The sequence below is a fragment of the Camarhynchus parvulus genome, chromosome 8, assembly GCF_901933205.1.
Source record: "Camarhynchus parvulus chromosome 8, STF_HiC, whole genome shotgun sequence".
NCBI classification, from domain to species: Eukaryota; Metazoa; Chordata; class Aves; order Passeriformes; family Thraupidae; genus Camarhynchus; species Camarhynchus parvulus.
The window spans coordinates 24,193,465-24,220,547 of record NC_044578.1 but is presented as its reverse complement, the minus strand read 5'-3'; the positions used below and the strand labels follow the sequence as shown (position 1 = coordinate 24,220,547).

The window sequence follows — 27,083 nt, the reverse complement described above, 5'->3', positions numbered from 1 at the left end:
ATTTTTAAAAGGTTGTTTTCCTTTCCTCTTACACACACATATAATTTATCCTAAACCCTCATTATCTTACACTATCAACAGTACAAAATGGTACAAGAAAGGATGGGACAATGAAATCCCCTCTTGGTTAGTCCTGTAATTCTTAGACAAGTGAGAACCTGCTTTCTTCTACATCCACAATTTCCTCATGGCAGGATGACTGGAAGGCTCAATCTGTAGGTACAAGTCAAATTACTCATTTCTTCTTTGACATGGTTGATTAATTTATTATTGCACAGATGGGTACTTCAACTGTCTCTTATATTATACCTGGAATCTCCACCAGAGCAACTTCTTTCTTTGCCTTCCTCCAAGCCCAAACTGGAAAATTAGATCCCTGCTACTGAGTTAGTTTTAAACTGAAGGATTAATTTGACCATGACCACAAAGAAAAGGATCATTTACTAAGCACTGAATAAGCTTAGCAAATGCTAAGAGAGGAAGAAAAAAGAGGAAGAATTCTTTGCAAGGGGATCCTTGGAATAATACATCCCAACAAGCTCTAAACAAGAACAACCATAGAAAGTGTTTCAGATTATTTTATTCTCTGGTGTCAGAGATGCTGTACTTCACTTCTGTGGTTGCATTTTGTGTTAAAGGCAACTAAAGAATAATTATTTTGTATTTTACCTCCAAAAGGACACCCTGTTCTCCTTAAAAAAAAGAGAGAGAGACAAAAGACAGTGCCTTTCTTCTAATTACAGCCCTGTTTCTCCTTCTAACAGAGATGGTAGCAGAGCAATTTTTAAACCAACCATATTCTGAATCACATTACAAAATTAATCCCATTTTCTGGATAACCCTCAGCCTCCCCTGGATGTCATCCCACCTCCTGATTCCTGCCTATTGATTCCACTGACTGGCACAGAATAAAAAGCAATTCTAGAACCCACAGCAGCTGAACCCAGTGCCTCCATTACAACACTCACCACCCCCTTGAGCAATGCTGAGCAGAGAAGGTAAACAGTCTTTCAGAAAAGCAGCTTTTTTTTCCAAACATGTAAAAACAGAATACACAAGTGAGGCAACAGTAGTCAACACACCTTTCTCAGAGCTGCCTTTATTAAAGGTATCCCAGTACACACTTGATTATGCTTTAGAATCAAAGGGTTTATTTTTTTTCTTTGTGTTCCACTGCCTTTAAACAAAAAAAGAAATTTGCATTGGTATTAAAATTTTGTTAATTATTTTCTGTTGCAGCTCAGGTCCAAGTAAACATCACATTTCATATACAAATTATCTTTATCAGCCTTACTAGAGTTCATTCCATCTGTCCACCTTCCTCACGTTGAGTAAACATGTAACTGGCCAACATCCCCAGGAGAATCTCTCATCATGGAAAGCTCTCTGTTTATAATCTAAAACTCCTGATTAGCAATACTTTTGATAACTTGCCTATATCTACAAGATAACCCACAAGGCCTGCCTAGGTGTAACTGTTGCTGAAATAGTTAAAATTCCAAGATAGCAATGATTGCATTGGAGCTGGACAGAGAAATCCTCATCAGGAGGCACTGAGGAAAGGCAGCAGCATACACACAGCTCAGCAATGCCATGCATTCCATTGATTTCTGAGTTCTGCACTCTTGAACCAAGCCATTTACAGGCTGCCTTGGTCTAGTCTTGAAACTTTTAGAAACTATTTGTATACATTTTATGCTAGCTAGCCAGTATTATCGAAAACAATGCCTACGGTGAAATGCTGGCTTTACTAAAACTAATTTTCCCCCAATTAACTGTAATAAAATAAGATTTCTCTTAGCAAAGGAACCCTTAGAGCAGGAATTATCATACCAGGTCATTATGCAGGTTTTACCAATACCCTGAGAAACACCAGGAGTAGCATTTTACATTAAAGGAGCCAGGAGGAAGGAAATTAAGGTTCTGTATTAGTTTAAGGGACCTCTCCAGAAAATAATATGATCATTCATTTACACAGAGAGACAGGGTTAGTTTCTTGTAAACCTGATTCACCCTCTACTTGACTCTCTAAGTGCATAATTCTATTTAATTTAGGCAGTGTATGATGGAACAAGGTAACTGAATTACATTTTACAGCATTACAGTTTACAGTGCACATCTACCTGGTGAGATTTAGACAACAATTCTTAATTACTAATATATTAACCCCAGCTATTCTCATCTTCTGAATGGCCAACATTTCCCAGGAGCTGTGGTGGCTGGAGTTTAATCACTGGAGATCAATCACTGAAGTAGTTGAAGGAGAAAATCGATGCCAGGACTGCGACAGCAGCTGCCACGACCAGCCCTAAATCCAGAGAGAACACAGGCAGTGAGGGAAGGGCAGAAAAACCAGCCCTAAATCCAGAGAGAACACAGGCAGTGAGGGAAGGGCAGCACAACCAGCCCTAAATCCAGAGAGAACACAGGCAGTGAGGGAAGGGCAGAAAAACCAGCCCTAAATCCAGAGAGAACACAGGCAGTGAGGGAAGGGCAGCACAGGCAGCAGGCAGGGAGGGGAGGGTGGATCAGGGGGAATAAGCAAAAGGAGAAACAAAAAGAGCTACCCCAAAAAGAGCTACCCCAAGAACTACTTTTATTAGTATGCTCATTACTGATGCAACTGAGAGACACACAGAAAACCCCAAAACACCTCAGTGATGATGTAAGGGAAAACATTTTTACATTCAAAGCAAACACATATTTACTGCTCCTATTTAATCTTCCAGTTACTATATTCTATTTCTAATAATTAATAGAATCCAGAAGTAACTGCTTTGCTGATTAAAGTGTAATTATTTCAACACAAGCAGCCCCAGAGCAAAGAGAGCTGTACTAAGTGCAGACAGATCTCTGAGAGCTGGATGAGGCAGCACCATGGAGAAGTTGCAATGGAAAGTTCTGTAGCTGGTGTTCCCTGAATTCCCGAGCTGACAATTAGGATGCTGTGGGAGCTAACAGTCCTGAAAGGGCCCACTGCAGCTTCTGGAGTGCCATAGCAAAAATCAGGGAAGGAACATACCCATATTTTGTTGGAGCTTCAACAGCAACGTTGCTTTTGTCAGCTGTGCCTGTGGTGTGTCACTCGGGCTGTCAGTCACTGGGCAAATATCAACTGCATGGAAATCAAGGGAAGAAGGGGAAAATTAACAGTTGTCTTTTACAGTGAATTAATACAAAAGGCCAAGAACTTCACATCAACTTTATAAAGTGTATTTATGACAGGAAAAAAGCAGTTTATTGCAATAGCACAGTGCTAAACTATGCTGTATGGCTGGAAGGGTAAAACTAAAGAGACAAAATAAATTTCAGGAGGAGCTCCTCTTCCAAAACTCATTTTCCACACCCTGCTTCCAGAATAACATTCCCAACCCTCTTTGCATAGCCTGGGGAGAATTTGACTATGTGAGAGGGAACCACCAAAATGTACCATTGAGCACCTTCCAAGATCAAAGGTCCCCTCCAGAGCCATCTGTCCCCAGTTCAGGGTACATGCAAATCCCACACCAGAGAGGATGAGCCCAGCAGCACTTCCCTACCCAACAGCCAGAGATGCATTTTTTCCAGCCCCAGAAATTTCTTTTTGAAGATCCCATAAAAATACCCCTTCACAGCAGGCATTGAGGACTCGTTCCTCCTTGGAAGAATTACTAAATCCTTAGTCTGCCCAGCCAGGATGTGAGAGAGCTTGAGTCTATTTCCAGGCGGATGGGACTCAAACCTGTATCTATTTCCTTTGCAAAGATCTCCCTAATCCCTTGGCTATATCCAGCTTGTTAGAGGGGCAGGAGAGAAAGAAGGGGATTAAACTCCAGTCCTTCAGCCCAAGTTGTTTGAGTCAGCATGGAATACACCATACCCCCCCAGCGACAAGGCTGCTGGGTGGTCGTGGGCCATCATTTTTAAGTATTCCAATTTTCAGAAGTTTGCTAAAACTTGCCAAAAATTTGGATTACAGTTCAGAATCTACAACCACAGGCACCTTCTGCACAAGCAAAGGGTAAGACAAAGTGTTTGTCATGGCAGTGGGAGCTGGATGTGTCTGGGAAGAATGAGACAAGCAGGCTCAGATAAGAGAAGGAGCCTAACAGACTGTTCTGGAGACAAGGGAACCCCCAGCAGAACCAGATATCAGGGTTTAGAAGGCCATGGGACACTGATCTGAATAAAAACACATCTCCATTTCCACAGAGGGGTTGACCATCAGCAATAAATCACAAATTACATGCTTGAGTAATAAGGCACATCCTCTGTGTGATTCATATGCAAACGAAGTACTTTCTCTGTCATTAGCTATGGTGGAAATGGATAATCTAGACAATCAGAAAGGTTGTTTCTGTTGAGTCATGTGGATAATTGTCTTCAAAATATCCTTAAATCAAGCTTGCACAAGACTTGTTACACAAAAACACCCAAACAAGCTTTTAAAACCTGTCTTTAGGGTTTTTATCCCTAAACCCACTGCATTGGTACAGGATGTACAGCAGCAGGGAAATCACTGCCTGATATGAAACTCAACAGGACAGTGAGATAGACAAACAGACATTGCTTGAGATCTCTCTGCCAGCAGCACATCTATGTAAAATCAAGATAACAATATTTCAGTGCAAAGTGCTTTTTGGAGAGAAATTTTCAAACATTCCTGAATCCCACTAGTCCCCAGTGAGGCCATGGCTAGATCATTATTTTCTTTGTGCCAAGTAAAACACTCCCTCAGCTGCCTAAAATGAGCAGAAATCTTCATCTAGAGTAGAGGAGTTGCAATATAGGTTTTCAGTAATTATCATTAACTAGCACAGCAAGAGAACTTCTGTCCAGAGTTTTGAATTTTGTGAAGTATCCCACTTTGAGACAATCTGACTGCATTTTTTGGGTCACCTCTGGAGTCTAGCTCCAGCAGGTTCCTTTCTGCTGTATATTTGATGAGCAGGTAGGATGGTCTCTCTAATATGAGGTTTCTTTGTGCCTTCCTGTGCTGAGGGGACCTTTGGAAGCTGCACATCAAGGCAGCTGCACATTCCTTGCCTGGAAAAAATAAGAAGACAAAGGGAAAAAGAAAACAGAACCACCCTTGAGCTATTTAGTTACCCAAGGCTTTATGGAAGGTTTGCACGCAGAGCAGCAAAATCACACAAAAGAGTTTTCATAGCAGATGTCTTCTAGTACCAGTTAGATGAATCCTTAATTCTTCAGTTTCCAAACCAAGATGGGGAAGTGATTACCACTGCTGAAGTCTTATTTCTGTTTATCCACTCAGGGTATTTACCAGCCCACCCCCTGCGCCAAGGAGGAGCAGGGATTTAGTAAAGCCAATCAGAAATGCAGAGCTTTCAGTTGCCTGTATTAGAGCACTGAATACCTTGAAATTACAGTGTTAGGGCTATTTAAGGCTTTCACTTATAAATAGCTCGGGGTTTACTTTCTATTTTCCACACAGCAATTTTAAAGCATGACCCAATGGTGTCCCCACTGGAGATCTGTACATGGAATCAAGACACAAGAGACACCAGGAGAGCCCCACGTTCAGTAAACACATAAAACTGACCTCAAAAATTCAAGTTTTGACTAAAAGTTGCTTAAAAAAATAAATCTTTTGCCTATACTGATTAGATCCTCTTCTTCTAAAGTGCATATTTTAAAGAGGAACAGAACCCCAAATTATTCCAAAAGCTTGCTCGTGTTCTAGAATTTTAGAGAATTCTTTTCATCAGCAAACTTTCCCCAGAACCTCAGTATGTACAGCATTTCCAGTTAATTTGAGGAAGGTGCCTCAGACCACAGGAACTGTGACACAAACAGAAAGGCTGATGACAAAGTTCCCTACAAACCAATTACTGAATAGTGACTATTATTAACAAAGTTAGAGCTAAGCTTAGAGAAACAGCACAGGCTTCCCAAGCCAAAATGATGCACTGGAAAAGCCTTTGCACAAGAAAAACCACAAACTCTCATTATAACAAAAAAACATGTTCACAGCAATACTTAAGACATTTCATACCAAAGCAACAATAAAAATCAAATCCCATAATTAATGGGGGATTTTTTTTAGAATGCAGAACACTTTGTATGCATTTAACAGGACTCTTTCTAAAATCATACCTTCCTGGTATGATAAAAGTGTATAAATAACTTGTGATTTTAATAAACCACAAGTGACTGATGCCTCAGCTTTAATTATCAGAATGAACAGTGCTGTGCTGTCAGCATTATTGATACCACTGCAATTAACAGAGCCCATTCCATGGACAAACTTTATGGTGGTCACCAGGACAAGGCCAAGCATTCCCAAAATCCCTTTGTATGTTTTTCCCTCTCCTCTTCTATGCACTTACTTCAATTTGTGGCTTTGGGGCTTTTCTTAAAGAAAATACACACCTACTTTAATTTGCTTTTCTTTCAAAGAAAAGGAATATAAATCCCCCCCCAGTTAACTCTACAAGCAGCAGAATACAAGAACACCCAAGCTCCTTTTGTGGCCTTCACTTCACACCTATTGCTGGCATTATCTTTGGGATGCCCTGCTGTGAGTGGAAAGGTGTTTCCTTCCTACCTGGAGTTCACACAGCCTTACATAAGCAATAAAGCTGAACTGAATCATCACCTCTCTCCTCCCACACCTCTCTGCACTGCTACAACAATACTCATTTGCTTCTCTAAGCTACACTGATTCCTTAAAGCTCAGTAGTAATTAGTTTTAAGAGTATTAAAGTTACTCTAATAATGCCAGAGAGATTTTTATTGTCTTTCCTGTTTTCCTTGAGGTTCCTGTACACCTCTTTCTCTTCAGAAGGATGAGTCAGTTCACAGCTAACAGGTCTAGTTAAAGCCTGGAGGGAGCTGACTCATTTAGAAAGACAAGAATTTATGGTTAACTCTGAAATTAGGAAACTCAAAACCCACTTCAAGTTAACATGCAAGTCAAGGTGAATATCAATATTCACAGTTCACCTTGCACAGCAAGTCATGGTTACATCGCCCAGTTTTTGTCCCTAAATACCAACATCAAAAAGCGTTCATAGTTTTAATGTGAGAATTAGTGTTGGATGTTTTATTTCTTTAAATTATAAAACTGGAACCTGCAGCTCATATGCATGTTGAGGGGGAAAAAAAGGGGAGCAAAATGTCTTCCATAAGAACAGGAAATGTTCTTAGGTGCATTTCAATGTCATATTTGAAATCTACATTGAAATCAACATTGCAAGGGAGAAAACCCAAAAGGAAATTATACAGACCAGGAATATTCAGAAGGAGGAATCCAGGAACTAGATTATGTCAAAATATCTGTATTAAAGGGAATATAGCAGTCTCATAATCAGACCACAAACTTGTAAAATATTCAGTAGAAAATGAAAAGTGCTCTCAAATTTGTTTTCACTCTGGGTGAACCACAAATCTTCAGGTTTGGGCACTGCATTTGGTACATAAATTAAAACACTGAATAAAGAAAGGTATTTGGCTTTTTTAAAAAAATTGGGTTTAGCATGAAAACTTCTTGAAAGACACATTAGACTACATGGATGTTTTACTAGAAGAATTTTTAAAGTGTTTTTAATTCTGTAGTGAAAAAACAGTAGATTTGACAAAATCACTCAACTTATTCTAACCTGTCTCAAAACTACTTAGCACTAAAAAGATGAACTACTGAAAGTGTAAATATATATTTTCATATAAAAAACAAAGTTTTGTAGGGTGTTTTTTAAGAGTTTATTTCTCAATAAAGGATCCCCTCTAATTCATGAGCACAATTGCACATACAAACCTTAGTTAACCATCTCTTCATGTTTCTACAGCAGCTCAAGGGCTGCAGTCACGGCTGCACTGAAAAACCAAAATATTTGAGAGGAGAAAGTCTGTTCCAAAAAACACAAACTGTTAGGATCATTTCCCACAATATATTTAAGCTGCAATGAATTGTTATAAATCCTTAGAGTTGCATATGAAGTAAGTTGACTTTATCCATATCTGGATAAAACTGGCCTATGCCATTAATCAGCATTTTCCTGGCCCCTGAGCCAGCCTGCCCTGGCTCCCAGATATTTACCTGTGCTAATGTCCTCAGCTATATGCATATCTTCAGCTTGCACAGGCTGATCCAACATCTCCACAAAACGTTCCTGGATTTCTCCAGCAGCCTCATCACCAAACTTATAATCACTGAGCATCACACTGGATCCAGCAACTGGGACAAACAGTCTCTGAGGCAAGACATGATATTCCCTCCCAACATCTAAAAGGAAAGAAGGAGAAATACCATCCCAATAAAAGCCTTGACAGTTATGATAAGATCCCTCCATAATCTCTGAGCATAAGATAAAGCCATTGCAAAATAAGAGCTCAAGGTCTCTGTGTAGGACCCTGCTTTCAGACATGCCTGGCTTAGTGGGCTGCTATTCCATGGATTTATGTCCTTACATTATTAGTCTCTCCAGAAGTACCCAGGGCAGCTCCAAAACAGACCATAAAACGCCAAGCAGAGCTTTTCTCCTGTTCAGAATGACTTGCAGGAGGGCTCAGGGACAGGCTGCAGGTAAGGGCTCCCCGAGGAGCAGGATTTCAGCAGCACACAGGACTGCAGAGGTGTCACACCCAGAGCCACAAAGCTCGGCTGCCACCTAGAGAAGGGACTCAGAACTACGGGCAATGGAAAAGGCTCTCTGCCCAAGACATTCCCATTGATCTGTCAATTAACTCCTTTTTGGTTTAAGGCAACGACACCACTGCACTGACTTAAAGAAATTTAAGAGTCCCAGCATGAGCTCAAAGATCTGGCCTCTATCAAGCTTTAACACACATCAAGATTAATAGGAACACCATACATGGATTTAAAAAATATATATAAATAAAAATTTAAAGTGTGCAAGGTATAGTTGGAAATTCAGAGACAAAAGTTTCGACTACAGAAGTTTGAAAACTCACAAAATTTCTGATTAGTGAGGAAGAAGCTGGGATTGCATTTTGTGGTCACAGGAACTGTGATACCAAAGGACACAAACTTGACCAAAAAAAATTCCAGACTTAAGAAAACATCAAGGCTGACAAGCAACAATTATTCCTTCTCCTTTTTATTCTGCTCTAACCATATTGGAACTTCACTGTAACAGAATTTTCTACAACCACCAAAATTCACTGCAAATATAAGCTGGTGGATTTTTTTATTTCTTACTTTTTTTCTGAGGTCCTTCATTTAAAATCAGATCTTCAAACAGTATTTCACACCGATCACTCAATGTGTTTATTATGTCTCTTTTCAAAGCCTGCAAGGACACAGTGAAATCATCAAGAATATCAAAACCATTTGCAAAATCAAAACTATTTGCAAAGCTTTTAACCAGGAAGAAATAACCAAAGAAACCCCATATGTTAAACCCATGATTAAAGAATAGTTTTTTCCCAGAAAATAAAAACTAGTAAATATTTTACTAGTAAAATATTTTAGTTGTATTTTAGTAAAAAAACTAGTAAATATTTTATTTTCCCAGAAAATAAAAACTAGTAAAAATTTCCCAGAAAATGTTCAAACTAGTAAACAATAATTTAATATTAGAGAAAAGCTACCATCAAAAGAATTGGTATCAAGAAGGAAAACCACAAAACAAAAATGAAAAGCTGAGGAAAGTTTTAGGATTGCTAGGATAAGAACGGACAACTTCTAGATAATTATCAGTAAAACCAAACAAAAATAATCATGAGGCAATGACTCAGTGAGGGGAAAAACTAAATTACTGAGCAAGTAAATCTGAATTTTACCTCTACAAATATAAAAATAAAGTCTGCAACCTTTTTAAAGAGAATTCTTCAAAGCCTAATCCCTCTGACAATTTGTGCAAAGCCTTCCCAGAGCCCAGCCTTACCTACAGCACACATATCCTCTAGAAGGGAAAAACTAACTAACCACACATGGATGGTTTCTAAAATAACTTTGACCCCAGTTCTGGCAGAGGAAAACCAGTACGCCGAGTCCCACGTGCTCCAGGAGAAAGTTTCTGATGGACCAAGACCCTGCTCAGTACCTGAATGGCCTCTTTAACCTTGGGCTTGTTGCTGTGGATGTAGGCTCTGCACTTGACAGCTCCCCGCAGGTTGATGGAGCCACTGCACACCTGCACCGTCGCCGTGGACCTGGGGCTGGCACCCTGGCACTGAGGGACAAACAATCCACCTTTATCCCAGGCCCTTGCAGCACAGTCACTAAAACCAGAACCAGCAAACCGACAGCAGGTGCTCACACACAAGTTTCCCTCATCACGTAGAACTAATTTTATTTTTATTTTATTTTTAGTTATTCATTTGATTCTTCTTTTCTTTTCTATTATGGCAAATGTGTTTATCTCTCCAGATGTTTCAAACACTTGTATCTATGAGATTTTAAAACTTTCCAGGCTTGTGGAAAATAACAGCATTGCAACTGTTAAGTCTTTTACAGGCTTTTTTAAAACAATGACGTTTTCATGTTTGCTATAATCAGTGTAACCCAGGGTGTGCTGGGAGTCATCCCATCAGTCAGTACCAAATTATACACGTGGTCACACTGGGAGCTGCATCAAACTGTTGCCTAGAAATGCTCTCCCTAATTACCACAACAATGAGTGTGAGCATGAAGCACTCCAGGACAACACCTGGAAACACTGGGGTGCACAACTTCCTCACCAACTGCACAAACCACTTCTGCCAAAAAGAGTTTTCCTCTCCCTGCAGCAATTAACCTCAATACAATACACAGTAACAACAAAAGAGGCTGAGATACTCATGGAGACTTTAAAATGGCATTGGAAACACTTCTAGTTTTGCTGAACATAACTTTGAGATCCAGGAACCACCTGATAAAACACAGAAGGCTATGAAACAAGGCCCGGACACATTTGGACTTCAGGACTTAGACTGGGGCACTAAATTCACGGTTCTTCACAAGTCAGGTAGGGAGGAAGCTCCTGACATAGATCCAGCAGCTCCAGATGATGATTCAGCTCACGGGATCTACGCCTTAATCCAGAGCTGGCAGCTGAGCTCCTGACAAAAGCATCCAAGTGAATGTCCAAGCTAGCCAGGGCAAGCTGTGCATTGAAGTGTGGGGGTGACTCTGAACTTCAGATACAAAGTCACTTGAAATCAATGTGCACAGGTACCTACAGGTATCCTACTACCAAAGGAATTAGCCACAGGACTTCTTTTCCAGAACCTGTTTTCCAATCTTTCAGCTATTCTATGCAATTCATGGACAACATGGTTATCTCACCCCAAAAATTTCTGAAGCCACAAAATATGCAGGTCTGTTGACAATCACTTTCATATTCAATATCCAGGGGGAAAAAAAGTCTTAGGAATAAGTGCACAAGATTTCTAGACAGTAATTCAGAACCTTATTATTTTATTTTTTGCTCTATTTTATAATTGAAAGGCAAGCTTATACTTTGCAAACCACTAAAAACTTACCAGCTGTGTCAGAACCTTGACATCAGAAAACTGAATGCCGGCCTGAGTATTTCCTCTGAACTTTTTCTGAGGGGAAAAAAAATTCTTTGTGTCATGAAACAGGAAAAAAAAGTGCCTGAAGCCATCTCCTCACCGTGGCATAGAGTGCTCCCTAGTTTATAGCCTTTGAGAGGGAAAAATAGCACTTAGAAACCAACCAAGAGAATAGAAGTACAAAACTAAAAGGAGAGATGAATGAATCAATCGACAAGGTGACTGAAGTAGGTCTTTGAAATGTCATCACCCACATTCACACCTCACTCTGTAATAGAAACATTTCAGTCATTTCACACATAATTACTGCATTCACACTGCCCAGGAGGGAGAGGCAAGCTGCAGGAATGGCAGCTCTGTGTGTTGGCTACCTGGAACAGCCAACCAGACCAACAAACACTGCACAGGAGATGTCTCATTCAATGCTTGGTCCCACAGAGGTTCCAACCATACATCTATTAGAGCTCAATTCCTCCTTGTTTGGTACTCACCTGCCCTTCCAGCAGTTCTGTATCCTCATCTTTAACTTGGCCATTGATCAGAAAAACACTGTCTTCTATCTGCTTTGACCACCGGTTTAACCCATTCTTTAAAGTAAGTGAAAACAAAACAAAAAAAAAATCACAAGAAAGAGGAAAGAATTTCACTGAAGGGTTGGACAGTTCCATGCTGAAACTTATAGAAGTATGTGTTTTAATAGTTACTCTGACAGAGTTTTAAAGGGAAAAACCTATGTTTTTCCAAAGGTAAACCTTAAATGGACCACATTCAGAACAAATTAAGAAACAAGCATTGCAAAATAGTGAAGTGCCACCCCAGGGATTTGGGGGTTGCAGAGAGGGTTGCAGCCCATTGAAAGCCAACTCATGGCAAAAGCATCCCATAGTCCTGCACAAATTGGGTGTAACCTTTCACCAGGTGAGGCACCAGAGAGGTTACCTGGGATATTCATGACAATTATTACATCATTTTGAACAAAGGAAATTTCTCACTGAGCACAGCAGAAGAGTTACATTTAAAAGATGAATAATTGTTAAACATTCTCCACTGATTAGTCCTACTCCTCTTGTGCACTGTTCAACTCCTTCTCTCTTAATTTTCAGCAGGGAAATGAGTGTGGTCACTGGTGTGTAGGAACCAGTGCAGGCAGTGAGTTACCTTGGTATTCTTCTCCAGGTCATGGTTGGGGGAAGTAGCAAGCAGTGGAATGTGGATGTTCACATTTACTGTGCAGCCCAAAGCCACCCAGGAGGCAGTCAGAGCACTCTGGTACTTCCAGTCTGCTGGCTTAGCTGAACTCTGAGAGCACAAAAGAAAAGCCATAAAGCATCTACCCAAAGCAATGTATGGAGGCTTTTTTGGGGTTTAGCATTTCTTGCCATGCATTAAAAGCTGGATGAGCTTACCTTTGGGTCCTGCACATCGTAGGTTCGGCAAACTACTCTGTGCTACTTAAAGAAAAAGACCCAGTGAAAAGCAAGGGAAAAACTGAGAACAATCCACAATTAACTTAGCCTTCTACTAAACTTCCTTGTTGAGCTAATTTGTGCTCTGGAGCAAGTTTTCATCAGTGTAAAGAAGTGGGAAAACATTTGCCTGTAATCTCCAACTACCACAGTGATGCCATCTCTTACAAACAAATTAAGATCAATATGTATTGACAGGAAAAGCACCAAGGCATCAATTTTTAATTTGTCTTCATCTCTCTCTCCCCTTAGAGAAAAATCTTTGCTTTCTCTCCTTGTATGATGTCATTACCAGCAGCTCCTGCATTCTGCTGCAGCTCTACTATTGATCCCACAGGATTGCTGCTCCCCAGTTCCATACAAGCACCACTGGTAACAGCAACTCAAAAAGCCAAACAGTAATTTAGAAATTTTTTTTCAGTTTATGCAAGTCAAGACTGATGGGGAAAAGTGTCATTTGATGTTGTCACACAGACAGACCTCATAAGAAATGATGGAAATTTTGCAAGGACAAGAGGGTCAATAGTCTTAACCACGGCTAACCAGAAAACTTCACTATTTCAACTTATACATGTCTAGCTGAACTTGAACAGCCTCCTCTTCTCTAATTCTTATTTATTCAGCAGTAACTGGATAAAAGAGGCTGGGTCAGCAGCCTCAGTCAATAACCTTGCTCATAAAGGATACTTTTTTGTAGCAGAACAGATTTGAAGCGCTGCTCTGTCTGAGACCTCCTCTTCAGTAGGTTTCCAGAGCCTTCTTTTACTCAAGGACTTTTCCACTGAGAAGATTAGCTAAAGACCAAAAATACATTGCAAAAATATGCACTATCATTCTTGGAAAATAGTCATGTACTAAAATTTTAAGTGTAAGCAATATAAAAATTATGTATGAGCAGGAAACAGAGCTTACACGTCACCAAAATGTCACAGTAAAAGAAAACTCAACAGGGTTTCAGAGGCACTTTTGCCCACAGTCAAAGAGGCGTGTTAAATTTTAATTTAGCTCCCTTATAAGCCAAAGCAAGCAGTACACATTCACATGTCCAACCTGTCTGCTTTTGTCCTTTCAGATATATTACAGTTTTGTGCCTATCAGCTGGGTCAGAAAAGCTGTGCAAAATAGCTACTAAATATAAAAAACAAATCTCCCCAATTTTTAATTCAGCAATCACTGGTCATCTGGACACAGCTCCCCTTTTTTAGCCAGCTACCAGTTTCATTAACAACTTAGATGCAATTACACTGAACTGCCAAAATTGACTCTTGGATCTCAGGCTGCCAAACCTGCTCATGCTTAAAACACTGACCATGATTATGTTAGAAAAATGACAAAATGAACATACATTTTCAGAACAGAAACCAAATATGGCAGTAGATTCCCTAATACTGTTACAAAAATGCATTTTAAGTCTACCAGATAGTTTTGAGTATTTTAAATTTAATCCCACACCCTTAAGTCAAGTGCACATGTTCTAGACAAGATGTTTCTCTTAAAGGAACCAGGATTATAGATCTTTCACTACTGTAAACACCTCTAAACTGAGTGATCCATTCAGACAAGGAAAGCTAACATGTTAACATCACTAGCACCTTTACGTGGCTTTATATTAGGCAACAAAGATTTAGCTTAATAAAAACCTTGAGGATATTTTCGCTAAGCCAGAATGTCCACATCCACTAAATACAGACAAACCCAGCAAACAGAAATTCAGATTTGCTATCGCAGTAACAAACAGGAGGTTAACAAATAGTGTCCCACAGGACAGGCATTTCTGAAGTTCCAGTCTCAAACCCACACATCAAAGCACAACACTTGTGACATAAAGCAACAAAACAACTGTATTTTAGTCAAGCAATGAGAGACAATTCCTCACACACAGAGCCAAGGATGTTGCTGCCTCCCAGCAGGAACTGTGCTTACCTTGCGCAGAGCATTTTGACCGTCTTTAGCCAGCTCTGGAGTTGCAATCATAAACACACCAAGAACCAGCAACCCTCCAGGGAGCATTCTGGACACCTTGAAAATGAAAATGAACATTTATTAACAGGATGGGCAATCTAGAAACCACGTATCTCGAGATATCAAAAACCACTGGTGAGGCACCAAGAGCAGAAGCGAGCTAAGGGAGAGCGGTTTTCATTTATAGGACCCTCTCCATCCTGCAAGTGTTTTCCCTTCAATAATAACAAGTGTCCTCTCATCAAAAAACCTAAAAATATTAAGGGCATTTCTGCTTTAAAACACCTGTGCCCAGCATGGTAAGGAAGGCTCTGTCACTTTGAGATGATACAAGTGCTGAGATCCTTTGTGTCCATCTTATTTCCCTCTTGTTCCTCCCACCCCTTTGCCACCTCCCAGGGCGAGTTCTCACCTGACTGGCATGTGTGGTGATCCACTCCTCATCCAGGGATGCCAGTTTGGGAGGGCCCAGGCTCTCCTCCTGCTGCTGCTCCTTGGGAGGGGTTCGCACAGCCCTGATGACATAGTCCCGTTGGGGGGAGCACTTGCCAGAACATCAACAGAAGCAAACACACCTTGAGACTGCTCAACAGGGGTTTCCCCAGTTCACAGGAACGAAAGGAAGGACAACCCCACACTTACCTGCCCTATCAACAGGCCAGTGACATATGGCTTCACCTTCGTGCTGAGCTCTGTCAGGTACTGCCCAATACCTTCCTCGACAAGGTAAGTTCTACCCATGGCTCCAGGTTTAAGTGATCTGTTGTAGTTCCAACCTACAAAACACACAATGCACTAAGTGAAAGAAGGCACATACACTGCAATGGGTACAGGAGAACAAATCTCACACAAAGATCCTTTAGAACTGTTTGATTGAAAAAACCCTGCCAGGTCATAGAGTTCAACCATTCCCCCACAGCCACTACTGACCCATGTCCCCAAATGCTGCATCCACATGGCTTTAAAATCCATCCAGGGATGGGGACTCTACCCTGTCCTGAGCAGCTATGCGAGGGCTGGACAGCCCCTTCAGTACAGAAACTTTCCCAAAGTCCACCCTGAGCCTGCCCTGGCCCAGCCTGAGGCTGTTCCCTCTCCTCCTGTCCCTGTTCCTGGCAGCACAGCCCAACCCCCCAGCTGTCCCCTCCTGTCAGGAGCTGTGCAGAGCCACAAGGTCCCCCCTGAGCCTCCTTTTCTCCAGGCTGAGCCCCTTTCCAGCTCCCTCAGCCCCTCCTGGTGCCCTAGACCCTTCCCAGCTCCGTTCCCTTCCCTGGACACGCTCCAGCCCCTCCACATCTTTCTTGTCATGAGGGGCCCAAAACAGAACCTAGGATTTGAATTTTGAAATGCCTTCAAGAAAAAGTATCTTGCTGCATGATACTTGTAAAGGATGCACTGTTCCATTCCCACAGTGACTTGCTGAATTCCACACATGCCCTTGAACATGCCCTACACCGCTTCCACTCCAATTCCCAAGCACTCAGAGCACACCACCTGTGAACATTCCAATGAGCAGCTTTGCAGTTCCCCCCAGAATCCAGGGCATGGGGGTGCCAAAGACTCCCCTCCCTTCTCTGTAGGGCTGGGCTGAAAACCCCTTTGTGCCTGGAGAGCTCTCCCATAGAATTAAGCATTAAAAAGCTGAAGCCAAAGAGGACAGGGTGAGAAAGCAAAGAGCATCCTGAACCTCCACAGGGAAGGTGCTCACACACCTCAAGTCATGCCCCCACAGCAGGGCTCAGCACTTCCAGACTCCCAGGGCTCTGCTGATCCCCATGGATCAGCCCCTGCACATCCCCAGGGATCAGCCCCTGCACATCCCCATGGATCAGCCCCTGCACATCCCCAGGGATCAGCCCCTGCACATCCCCATGGATCAGCCCCTGCACATCCCCAGGGATCAGCACCTGCACACCCCCAGGGATCAGCACCTGCACATCCCCAGGGATCAGCCCCTGCACATCCCCAGGGATCAGCACCTGCACACCCCCAGGGATCAGCACCTGCACATCCCCATGGATCAGCCCCTGCACATCCCCAGGGATCCGCACCTGCACATCCCCAGGGATCAGTACTTGCACAGGGGGGTTCAGTACCTGCCCATCCCCACGGATCAGCACCTGCACAGGGGGGTTCAGTACCTGCCCACCCCATGGATCAGCACCTGCACAGGGGGGCTCAGTACCTGCCCATCCCCATGGATCAGCCCCTGCACAGGGGGGTTCAGTACCTGCCCATCCCCATGGATCAGCCCCTGCACAGGGGGGCTCAGTACCTGCCCATCCCCATGGATCAGCCCCTGCACAGGGGGGTTCAGTACCTGCCCATCCCCATGGATCAGCCCCTGCACAGGGGGATTCAGTACCTCCACATCCCCAATTTCTGCAGCCGCCCCGGTCTCAGCCGAGCACCGATGTGGCCGATTGTGTCATCGCTAAGCGCCGCGGCGCACGAAGATGACGCACAGCAATGCCGAGCGGAGCGCGGGAAAAGGGCGCGGGAGGGGTCGCAGAGCTCCCGCCCCGCCATGTTGGGAGTGGCGGAAGCGGCCGCGCTTCCCTGGCACCACTCGGGCACACGGGGCACCTCAGAAGCACAGACAGCTCCTGTCACGTAGCAGGGCTGAAGCTCCTGTATCCCTCATGGCGACGAGGCCGTGCGATCTCCTGTCCCGGCTGTGGCGCTGCCGCGGCGCTGCCGCCACTCCCATGATGGCGCGGGCGTGGCGGAAGCGGAAGCGCGGCCGGCGGCGGGCGGCGCTGTGCCGGAGCCATGGCGGCCGTGCTGCAGCAGCTCCTGGAGCGGGCCGAGCTCGCCAAGCTGCCCCGCGCCGTGCAGGGCAAGCTGGAGCGCTTCCTGGGCGACCAGCAGGGCGAGATCGACGGGCTGCGGGCCCGCCATGAGCGCTTCAAGGTGGACAGCGGTAAGCGCGGGCGGCGGGCCCACGGTGCCTGTGCTGGGGGAGGCAGCGCGGGCACAGCGCGGAACGCGGTTCTGTCTTCCACAGGCTCTCGGGGGTACCCTGGGGGCTGTGAGGCCGGGAGGGGGCTGGGAACGGGCCTGCAGTGGGACCTGAGCGGTGTTTGTCTCGTTCTGTCTCCTGGAGTATATATATATACATATATATATATATATATATACATATATATATATACACACTTTTTAATTTTTTTTCTCTTGCTGGTGGTTGTTGGGGTTTTTTTCCCCTCTTGCTAAGGGACGTTCAGGCTTAAAACTGCGTTTGAAATGGTCATATTGAACAGCTTTTCGCCAGGTTTTGAGCAACCATTGATAGGCACAGGTCTGAGGAGGAGCGGCTGAGGGAGCTGGGAAGGGGCTCAGCCTGGAGAAAAGGAGGCTCAGGGGGGACCTTGTGGCTCTGCACAGCTCCTGACAGGAGGGGACAGCCGGGGGGGTCGGGCTGTGCTGCCTGGGACAGGGACAGGAGGAGAGGGAACGGCCTTCAGTTGCATCAGGGAAGGTTCAGGTTCGATATTGGGAAAAAATCCTTTACTGAAGGGGCTGTCCATCCCTGCCAGAGCTGCCCAGGGCAGGCGTGGAATCCCCACCCCTGGAGGGATTTTGAAGCCCTGTAGATGTAGCATTTGGGGACATGGGTCAGCGGTGGCCTTGGCAGGGCTGGGCCATGGTTGGACTCTGATCTCAGGAGTCTCTTCTGTCCAACCCAAACCAACAGTTCTGTGCTTCAGTCTGCTTTGGTCCTTGTTGTGGAGGAGAAATTCAGCTTTGTTCACACAGCTCTCAAAAAGCCCTAGATCTATACTTTACTGTTCAATTCCATTCCATAAAGTGGCCCTGATGGAATCAATATTTTTATATTGATTTGGAGATGAGTTGATAACAGAACAGTAGCACCAGCAGAGAGCAGAAGACAAGAGTGTGAGGTTGTGAATATGAGTTAATTTGTAGAGGATGTGACATACTTCTGATACTTCATACTTCTCATACTTCATACTTCTTCTACCTTTCAGTTTTTAAATCTCTCTCATGGTAGAAATCTTGGTAAATATATTACTAAAATGTGGTGTAAATTAAGGTAACCCACATACTTTAGCAAGTTGCTCACTTCCAGATCCATTCTTCTTGCATGTGGCAGGAGGAGGAGCAGCATTATTTGAAATTGTAATGTATCAAAGGAAAATAAACAGACATCCCTCAGTGCTTCCTTAGAAGCCCATCCTGCCCAAGAGTGGGATTAATTGTAATTTTACTGAGTATTTTACACTGAAGCTCCGTGACACAGTTACTGTTTTAGATCACAAAAATTCACATCTAATTATTTTTTTTTCACTCCTAAGGGAATAGAGCCCAGGAATTAATTTTAAGAAGTCTTTATTAAAAGTTTCCCCAGATCAAATCCCTTGATACTTGGGTATATGTGGATTTTATTTTGTATGTATAGAAACACCCCAGAAATAAAAGAAGTTTTAAGCTGATGAGCCCACACTGCATAATTGGGCTGATACAACATCTCTGGTTACATCAAAAATATTGAAGAACTAGTCAGATTAATTAGGCTTTGAGTTGATGGACAATGTCACAGAATCATGGAATGATTTGGGTTGGAAGGGACCTTAAAGCTCATCTCATTCCAACCCCTCCTATTGGGACGGGACACTTTCTGCTAGACCAGGCTGAAACATATCACAGTTTCTGGAAACATAGCACTTGTCATGCTAGCAAAGTGTTTTAAACAGCATTCATTCAATGTGGAAATGCAGGTTTTTGCCTTCAAAAATGTTGTGGGTTTTTTTTTTCCTTTCTTCAAATTCTGTTACAGTCTTAGTATTTTTATATATTCTTTTTAGAATGCTTTTCGGTAAAGGTGAGAAAGAAAAAAGTGTTTATGATGTGAAACTGAGATGACTTTGTTATTTTGCAGAGCAACAGTACTTTGAAGTGGAAAAGCGACTGGCTCAGAGCCAGGAAAGGCTTGTAAATGAGACCCAGGAATGTCAAACTCTGCGGGAGGAGCTCAAAAAGCTTCGTAAGTATAACTGTGTAACATCCTTAGGTGTTGGGCAGGACATTCACCCTCCAGCTCAGTGTTGTGGGCACTGCCCCAGGGTTTACACAGGAGCTGAAAATCTCCCATCTGCTGCATTTGGGATGTGATTTGGTGGTGTGTTCCAAGATTAATGGAATCTGTTGTTCTCATGGCAGAAGAGCCCCTTGCTGGGTAGTAGCAGTGCAGTGGGCTGTGTATGGATCCTCACAAAAGCTGCTTCTGCCCTGAGCAGTGCCTTGTTCTGCCTCAGTGCCCCTGGTCCATCCAGGGCAGGGTCTGGCATTCTTCTCTCCCTTTTGCTCAAGATATTTGTCAGCGAAATTGTGGCTCTGTTGCATTAGGAGGGTGAGTTCTGTCACGTCCTGGTGGAGATCCCTCACTGCTGTTCCTTCCCCCCAGATGAGCAGCTGAAGGTGCTCAATGAGAAGAACAAGGAGCTCGAGGCTGCCCAGGACCGGAATGCAGCCATGCAGGTACTGCTGGGGTTGGCCAGGGGCTGACACCCTGGGGCTCCCTGGCCCTTTGCAGCACAGAATGCACTCAGTTCCCCATGGAGAGTGTCAGGAGCAGCACCAGTATGAGCTCAGGGAGGTGTTTACATGTCCATGGGGATGGGTGTGCAGGAAAATTGCAGGAGCTTTTAAAAAGGTGATGTTTTAGCAAACTGAGTGACAGGCAAGCAGGTGCTTTTGTTTCAATTTGGATGGATTGTTCCATTCCAGCTGAAACCTCTTGGGAAGTGACTTTAAACCAAAGCCCCAAAATTCAGACAAAGCTATAAACAAGAGTTCTGTTTTTCCCCATCCTTTCCCATGCTCTGGCACAGTTTTTCTTGTGTTATGCCCAAAAGTCACTGGGTTGCAGGATGGGTCACTTGAGCTGACTGATCCAGCAGAACAGCAATTTTGAAGCAGGAAGCTAAAACAAGTTAATTAGATTGATTTTTCCACAATGAGAAGATGGATCTCATTGTTCCCCCAAAGGAGCTTACCTGGGCCTGACAAGGCGCTTTGTAGTGATACCTTGAGGGATCCTCAAGTGTAGTGATACCTTGAGTGATACCTTGAGACACAGTGTAGCCTGTAAATGATCCAAGATTGTTGGCTTTGTTTTGATTTTTATATTGGTGCATGTAAATTGCATTGTTTGGTTGTTTATGTTAGTGCATTGTTTATATTGGTGCATGTAAATTGCACTGTCATTCCTTGTTTACTCTCTTAGCCCTTTTATTTAACCAAACAAAGCTGTTTCAGGAAATTCTTGACTATTACAGCTGTCTTTTCAAGAATATTAAAATGAAATGCAGTTTTGAACAGCTCCATTGTGATTTCCCTGCCTGCTCTAAGCCTCTTATCCCAGTGTTCAGTTGGCTGGGGTAGCTTAGTGAGGTTTAGCTCGCTGTGTGGTTCTGAGTGTAAGCAGAGGCTAGAAACTGTTCCAGAGAGCTGATCACATTTCTTGATTGCCCTTCTGCAATCTTTTTCAGAGCCAGTTAATTCGAGAGAAGGAAGAACTGGAAGCTGAGAAGAGAGACTTGGTCCGAACCACTGAAAGGCGATCTCAGGAAGTCGAACATTTAAATGGTACAGCCAGGAGCACAGTCCATAAATACCAGGAAATAACACAGTCATTGCACAAAGACACCACTTTGGTGCTTGTTCTTCTCCATTTAAAAATGTGCCTTACACAGTATCTTAGTGCCCAACATGCAATTACATACAAAGTATCTTGCCTGTTGTCATTCTTTACAATTTAGTAATTAAAGCTGTTACACAACAGATTTTTCTAACACTGATTTCCCTCTTGCAGAGGATGTTAAACGTTTAAATGAAAAGCTCACAGAGGCCAACACAGAAAAGGCAAAACTTCAGCTGAAATTGGATGAGCTTCAAACATCAGATGTTTCCATGAAGGTGAGGAGGGCTTTGTAAGCACAGTGTATGTTCTGCATTGTTTGTGTGTGATGTAATCACCATTTTGTTACAATTCCTTGGAAAGTAGGTCAAGTGAGTGCCTGTTATTTATAGCAAATTCTTTTATTATAAAATTGATGGCTGTGACTACAAGTTAGATCTGTATTCCTGGAAGACATGGGGTGTCAGGCTGGGCAAGCATGTCCAGGCCTTCTTGGTGGCAGTGGAAGGAAGGACTGTTAGGGAGGACTTCAGCTCCATGAAAGGAGGTAGAAAGGAGAAAAATAATGAGCTGTGAACCTGTACCGTTACTTTGTGGGCAGAATAAACTCCATAAAGAGAGGAGGAAGGGATAAAAATCTCAATATCATAATTAATTTCCTCTAAAAGGCTACTCATCTTGTTCTTCTTCCCAACTAATTTAAACTTGGAGGAAACTAACTCAAATGGCAGGAATTTCTCATTGCTTGGTAGTTGTAACTTACTACCAGTGTAATAAGGAGCACTGCCTGTATTTACCAAATTACAGTACATTTTTGCTACTCCTCCTCTAATCTGAGTAGCTTAATTGGCTGTGCTCTTTTCTTTGGAACCACTACACTCACACTGTGCAATTCTCTTTTCAGTACCGGGAGAAAAGGCTGGAGCAAGAGAAGGAGCTGCTGCAGAACCAGAACACATGGCTGAATGCTGAGCTGAAAGCCAAAACAGATGAGCTGCTCCATACTGCCAGGGAGAAAGGCAATGAAATCCTGGAGCTCAAATGCAGTCTGGAGAACAAAAAGGAGGAGGTAATGTAATTACTGAGTTGTCATTTCTTACAAATTATACCACCTGATTAACTGTGTTAAACAAAGCCATTACTTTAATGACTGTATTTGAGTGACCTTATATGCTCTTTCAGCAACTGTTGGGTTTGTTTTTATTTTTAAGTTAAAAACAATTAGGCAAGTATTTTCCAAAATAAACTGGACTAGGAGCTAAAAATCTTATATAGTGTCCTTATTTCTTCTCTGAATAGGTTTCCAGAATGGAGGAACAGGTGAACAGCTTGAAACAGTCCAACGAAAACCTCCAGAAGTATGTTGAAGAACTTTTGAATAAACTGAAGGAGGTGAGACAGCTTGAAATATGTTAAATGGCATTGCAGTTGCTCCCACAAAACAAACAATAAAATGAGTGAAAAAGAAATAGTGGAATGCTCCCCTACCCTCTCTCCTCTTTCATTTGCCAGGCAAAAGAGCAGCAGACAAGCATGGAAGAGAGATTCCATAATGAACTGAATGCTCACATGAAATTGTCCAACTTGTATAAGGTGGGTTTGTTAATTCCATTATAACTGTAGCAGGGTCTGAATCTTACATAATGCAGGCCAATTTGGAGGGTTTTTTTCCACACAAAATTTGGATGTGGAAAGGCTAACTTCCATTGCAGGACTTTGTGAAACATGCAAAACATTGTTTTCTTTGCTGCTGTCTTAGTCAGCATTTAGACTCTTACATAGCTTGGATTGTCTTGGACAATAAGCAAAACTGAGGTTGAAATAGTAATTTGATGCCAACTGTTTTGAGGCTTCATGTTGCAAATATGTGGTTATGTCTTAGCATTTGTTGGAAGGTAAAAGTTTGTGTGGAAAGTATGACTGTGCAAGAGATTTTTCTGAGTTAGAAGTTCATTTATGAACGCTGCAAATATTGGTGACTTGGTTAGGACCCAGCTGAATGTCCTGTACTGTGTCAAAGACACAGCATCTAAACAAGTAGTATTTGTTCTGTTTGCTCAAAGAGTGAAAAATACCATGTAAGTCAGCTGAAATGTACAACTTTTTGCTCTTTGGTTTGCAAAAGAGCAAAGTTTTATGTTTGGTTTGGTTATTTTAGTTCACAGGTTACTGAGCTCTGCTTTGTGAACTGTCTTGCACAAACACCAAATAAACATTGTACAGCTTTGTACTTGGGGCATCTCAAGCTGTAAGCAAAGAAACATAAACTGTTATATAATATGAGCCCCTAAAAATACTGTTTTTTCAGACTGTTTGAAATAGAGTACTGAAAATTCCCAGTTTTCTTTAGTCAGAAGAAGGAAGGAGCCAGCAGCAGCTGTAAACAGCTAAAGGCCATAGATTGTATTGGGGATTGCCACATCAAATCAGTGTCTGATGCTTCTTACTCTCAAGCAGTTTGCATCAAAGTGAGACAATCCACATGGAAAGGACTGACCAGCTTGGGTGACTCGTTCAGCATTTTTTTGCAGAAAACTGTGGTTTCATGATTTGTGGTCAGTTTAAGCTTTCTTGTAAACATGGGGCTGCTGTTGCTGTGTACTAAAGGTGAGCTAAAATGCTTTCTTCAGAGTGCTGCTGATGACTCAGAGGCAAAGAGCAATGAGCTGACAGGAGCAGTGGAAGAGCTGCACAAGCTCCTGAAGGAAGCAGGGGAAGGTAAGCTGGCAAAGGGAAGAGAGCAGTTGGGCTCCTTGGAGTACCTTGATGCTCTGAAAAATGGGGTTTTTGTGTTCCTGAAAGGAATTCCATTGGGCTTTGGGGATTGTAACAAAAACTGTACTAGTTGAATTTACTGATGGTTAGGGAACTATTTTCAAATAGATCTGGAATTTTACTATGGATTTTGATAATTTTGCAAGATATGTCTTCACTTGAGCTTTTTAGTTTCTTTTCACTGCTGAGGACAGTTCATGTTTATGCCATTTTCTAAGCAAGGGTAATAGGCAGTGGTTCATGCTTTTCTCACACTGCTGAGTTTTCTTATCAGCATGAACTTCTGCAGATCATATAAAGTAAAATTTAAGGTACACAGCTGAATTCTGATACCTTTAAAATAAAAATCAATCACAACGCATAACTTGCTTGTCTGATTGAATTTTAGCTAATAAAGCAGCCCAGGAGCATTTGGCTGAGGTGGAGGAGTCAAAAGCCACCATGGAGAAGGAGCTGAGAGAGAAGATCAGTAAGCTGGAGAAGGAGCTGGAGAATGCCAATGATTTACTATCAGCTACAAAGCGCAAAGGTGGGATCAGCTGGCACCTGAAACACAGAAACTCTTGGGCTTTTATGGTCTTTCAAGGATATTGCTGAATTTCTCTGAACCAGCTGCATTAATCTAATGTCATCTTTGATAATTTCTAATAATTCATTTTAGAAGGTGTTTCATATATATATATCCTTATATATGTATATAAATATGCTCCCCTTAGCAGAAAGTGTGTTTCTGTCACAGATTTTTGTAGTTTTTTGTTAATCTGTTATCTTTTCAAATAAATGGAGGGAAAACTTTTCTTCAAGGCTGAATCAGCCTGCTTTTAGTGGTTTTCTGGAGAGGGAAGTGGAGATGATAAGCTAGTCTTATTTTCCTCTTTAAAAATAGGCAGCAGTGAACAAACCTCTTGTCCTTAAATTTCTGTCTAACATTAAATTTTGCTCAGTGTTCACTGTTTTAGCTCTGTCCTTTTTATTGTTTGCTTTATATCCATAGTTTCTAAAGGATAGAGAGCAGGAAGGAGCAGAGGCATGGAGTACATTTGCTCTATCTATGTGTTAATTTAATGAAAATAAACCAGTGCTCTGCTGCTCCAAACCTCTGACATTGTGCTAAAAAACCTGAGGTTAAGCTTTGCTCCAGCTATTTCAACTGCTCATGTTCTGAAATTATTTAAATTTTAGGAGTCCTAGTAGCAATAGCTTTTCAGCAATTCAAATAAAGCCAGTCAGATCTGATATCTAAGAGTATTCCTGGTGGGGATTATTGCAGCTTTTGGATGGTAATTGTGGGGTTGTGTCTCCAGGAGCCATCCTGTCCGAGGAGGAGCTGGCAGCCATGTCTCCCACTGCTGCAGCAGTGGCCAAAGTGGTCAAGCCTGGCATGAAGTTAACTGAGGTGAGTGAGCACAACCTCTCCAGCAGCAAAGCCCTTGGATGCCATCAGTGACACTGTGAGAACAGAAAGGTTCAGGCTTGGGGCACCTTTGGGTTTGGGGTCATGCCTGATGAAGGCAAGGAAGGGAAGTCTTACTTGAGGCAGACTTCTCTTGCTAAATTACTGAGATCTTTTTCAACATGCCTTACAGGTTTTCTTTAGTAGATCAAATTCAGAAGTAGGTGGGTTTTGTTAATATAAACTTACCTTCTATATGCATTTTTTGGCAGGAGCAGCCTTTTTTTGCTTACTTACATAATCTTTTAATCTGTACTGCTATGCTTTTGGCCTATACTTGCAAACAATTAACATAACAATAGAGCATACAGGTTCTAGGGGGTTTTACCCTTCTGTTTGTGCAATTTGTGTTGTTATTATTTGTTACTGATTGTTTTGTCCAGCCATTAAATTCCTTTATGCTGTGTTACTGGTTTTGATATTTCTGTTGTCTTATATTTGCTTAAAACTTACACTTCTTACACAGAATTCTTTTATTGCATACAGTTGCACTATACAATTTGCCATTTAAAAATTAATATGTGTAACTTCTTTGCTGTGATACGAGTCCTAGAACCCTATTTTAAAAGTCCAGCTTGTTTTTCTGAATTAACTAGTTCAGTTGTATAAAATTGCAGTACCCTAAGGTATGAACTGTATCATTACCAGTGCTTCTTTTTAAAGAGATCTGTACAAGCATATCAAAACCAACCCAAAACCTTTTTGTTGCAGCTGTACAATGCCTACGTAGAAACTCAGGATCAGTTGCATATGGAGAAGCTGGAGAATAGGAGAATCAATAAATATTTGGATGAAATAGTGCAGGAAGTCGAAGCCAAAGCCCCAATCTTAAAACGTCAGCGTGAAGAATTTGAGCGTTCCCAAAAAGCTGTTGCAAGTCTGTCTGCAAAGCTTGAACAAGCTATGAAGGTTGGTATAAAATAAAAGAGCATGTATAATTTTGGAAAACAAATTACCTTAAAGATCTTTAAACCTAATTGCTGCTGTAAGTGTATGAAATGGATCTTTCAGTCAACTTTTATTATGGGAAAAGATGTTTTGGACTTTCTGGCTTGTAATTTCTGGAACTGTACAAAGTATTTTACAGAACCAATGTATTTTGTAGTTTTTTATAGTGATGATTTACAGTCTCTGATTTTCTGAGGGTAGGTTCACTTTAAACAAAGTTTAGTGTTTATTTGGCATAAAATTGGACTTCAGTGCTCCCTTCCCATTGTTTTTAAAGCATGCACCAGTACATTACAAAAGAACGTGGCTTTTAATTCTGGAACACCTAGAGTTTAACCTTGGGCGTGTAACT

At 42.3% G+C, this 27,083-nt stretch overlaps 2 protein-coding genes across 8 annotated transcripts in view; one reads left to right on the top strand and one right to left on the bottom strand.

The window, feature by feature from the left end:
• Positions 1-1,083: 1,083 nt before the first annotated feature.
• On the bottom strand, positions 1,084-17,338 carry ODR4 (odr-4 GPCR localization factor homolog). 3 transcript variants are annotated; one of them, XM_030953312.1, is made up of 14 exons: positions 17,212-17,338; positions 15,534-15,667; positions 15,304-15,435; positions 14,853-14,948; positions 13,617-13,723; positions 12,870-12,906; positions 12,622-12,762; positions 11,955-12,050; positions 11,431-11,496; positions 10,011-10,139; positions 9,164-9,254; positions 8,042-8,227; positions 3,023-3,115; positions 1,084-2,308 (listed from the first exon to the last, which is right to left on the bottom strand). In XM_030953312.1, exons 2-14 carry the CDS (start codon positions 15,630-15,632, stop codon positions 2,241-2,243), a joined length of 1,341 nt encoding a protein of 446 aa, XP_030809172.1. In that variant the 5' UTR covers positions 15,633-15,667; positions 17,212-17,338; the 3' UTR covers positions 1,084-2,240. The 3 variants fall into 3 exon arrangements, with proteins under 3 accessions (XP_030809172.1, XP_030809171.1, XP_030809173.1); XM_030953311.1 differs by having other exon boundaries at positions 17,257-17,326; XM_030953313.1 differs by lacking the exon at positions 15,304-15,435 and having other exon boundaries at positions 17,257-17,326.
• Positions 17,339-17,642: 304 nt separating this feature from the next.
• Positions 17,643-27,083, top strand: part of TPR (translocated promoter region, nuclear basket protein) — a 33,411-nt gene continuing 23,970 nt past the window's right edge. For all 5 annotated transcript variants that reach the window (XM_030953359.1, XM_030953356.1, XM_030953358.1 and 2 more), the window contains exons 1-12: positions 17,643-17,814; positions 19,795-19,899; positions 20,320-20,393; positions 21,407-21,503; positions 21,730-21,833; positions 22,460-22,624; positions 22,855-22,947; positions 23,068-23,148; positions 24,186-24,273; positions 24,719-24,859; positions 25,635-25,726; positions 26,495-26,692. In XM_030953359.1, the coding sequence (XP_030809219.1) occupies positions 17,664-17,814; positions 19,795-19,899; positions 20,320-20,393; positions 21,407-21,503; positions 21,730-21,833; positions 22,460-22,624; positions 22,855-22,947; positions 23,068-23,148; positions 24,186-24,273; positions 24,719-24,859; positions 25,635-25,726; positions 26,495-26,692 (1,389 nt within the window). In that variant the 5' untranslated portion in view covers positions 17,643-17,663. The remainder of the gene's footprint in view (positions 17,815-19,794; positions 19,900-20,319; positions 20,394-21,406; positions 21,504-21,729; positions 21,834-22,459; positions 22,625-22,854; positions 22,948-23,067; positions 23,149-24,185; positions 24,274-24,718; positions 24,860-25,634; positions 25,727-26,494; positions 26,693-27,083) is intronic.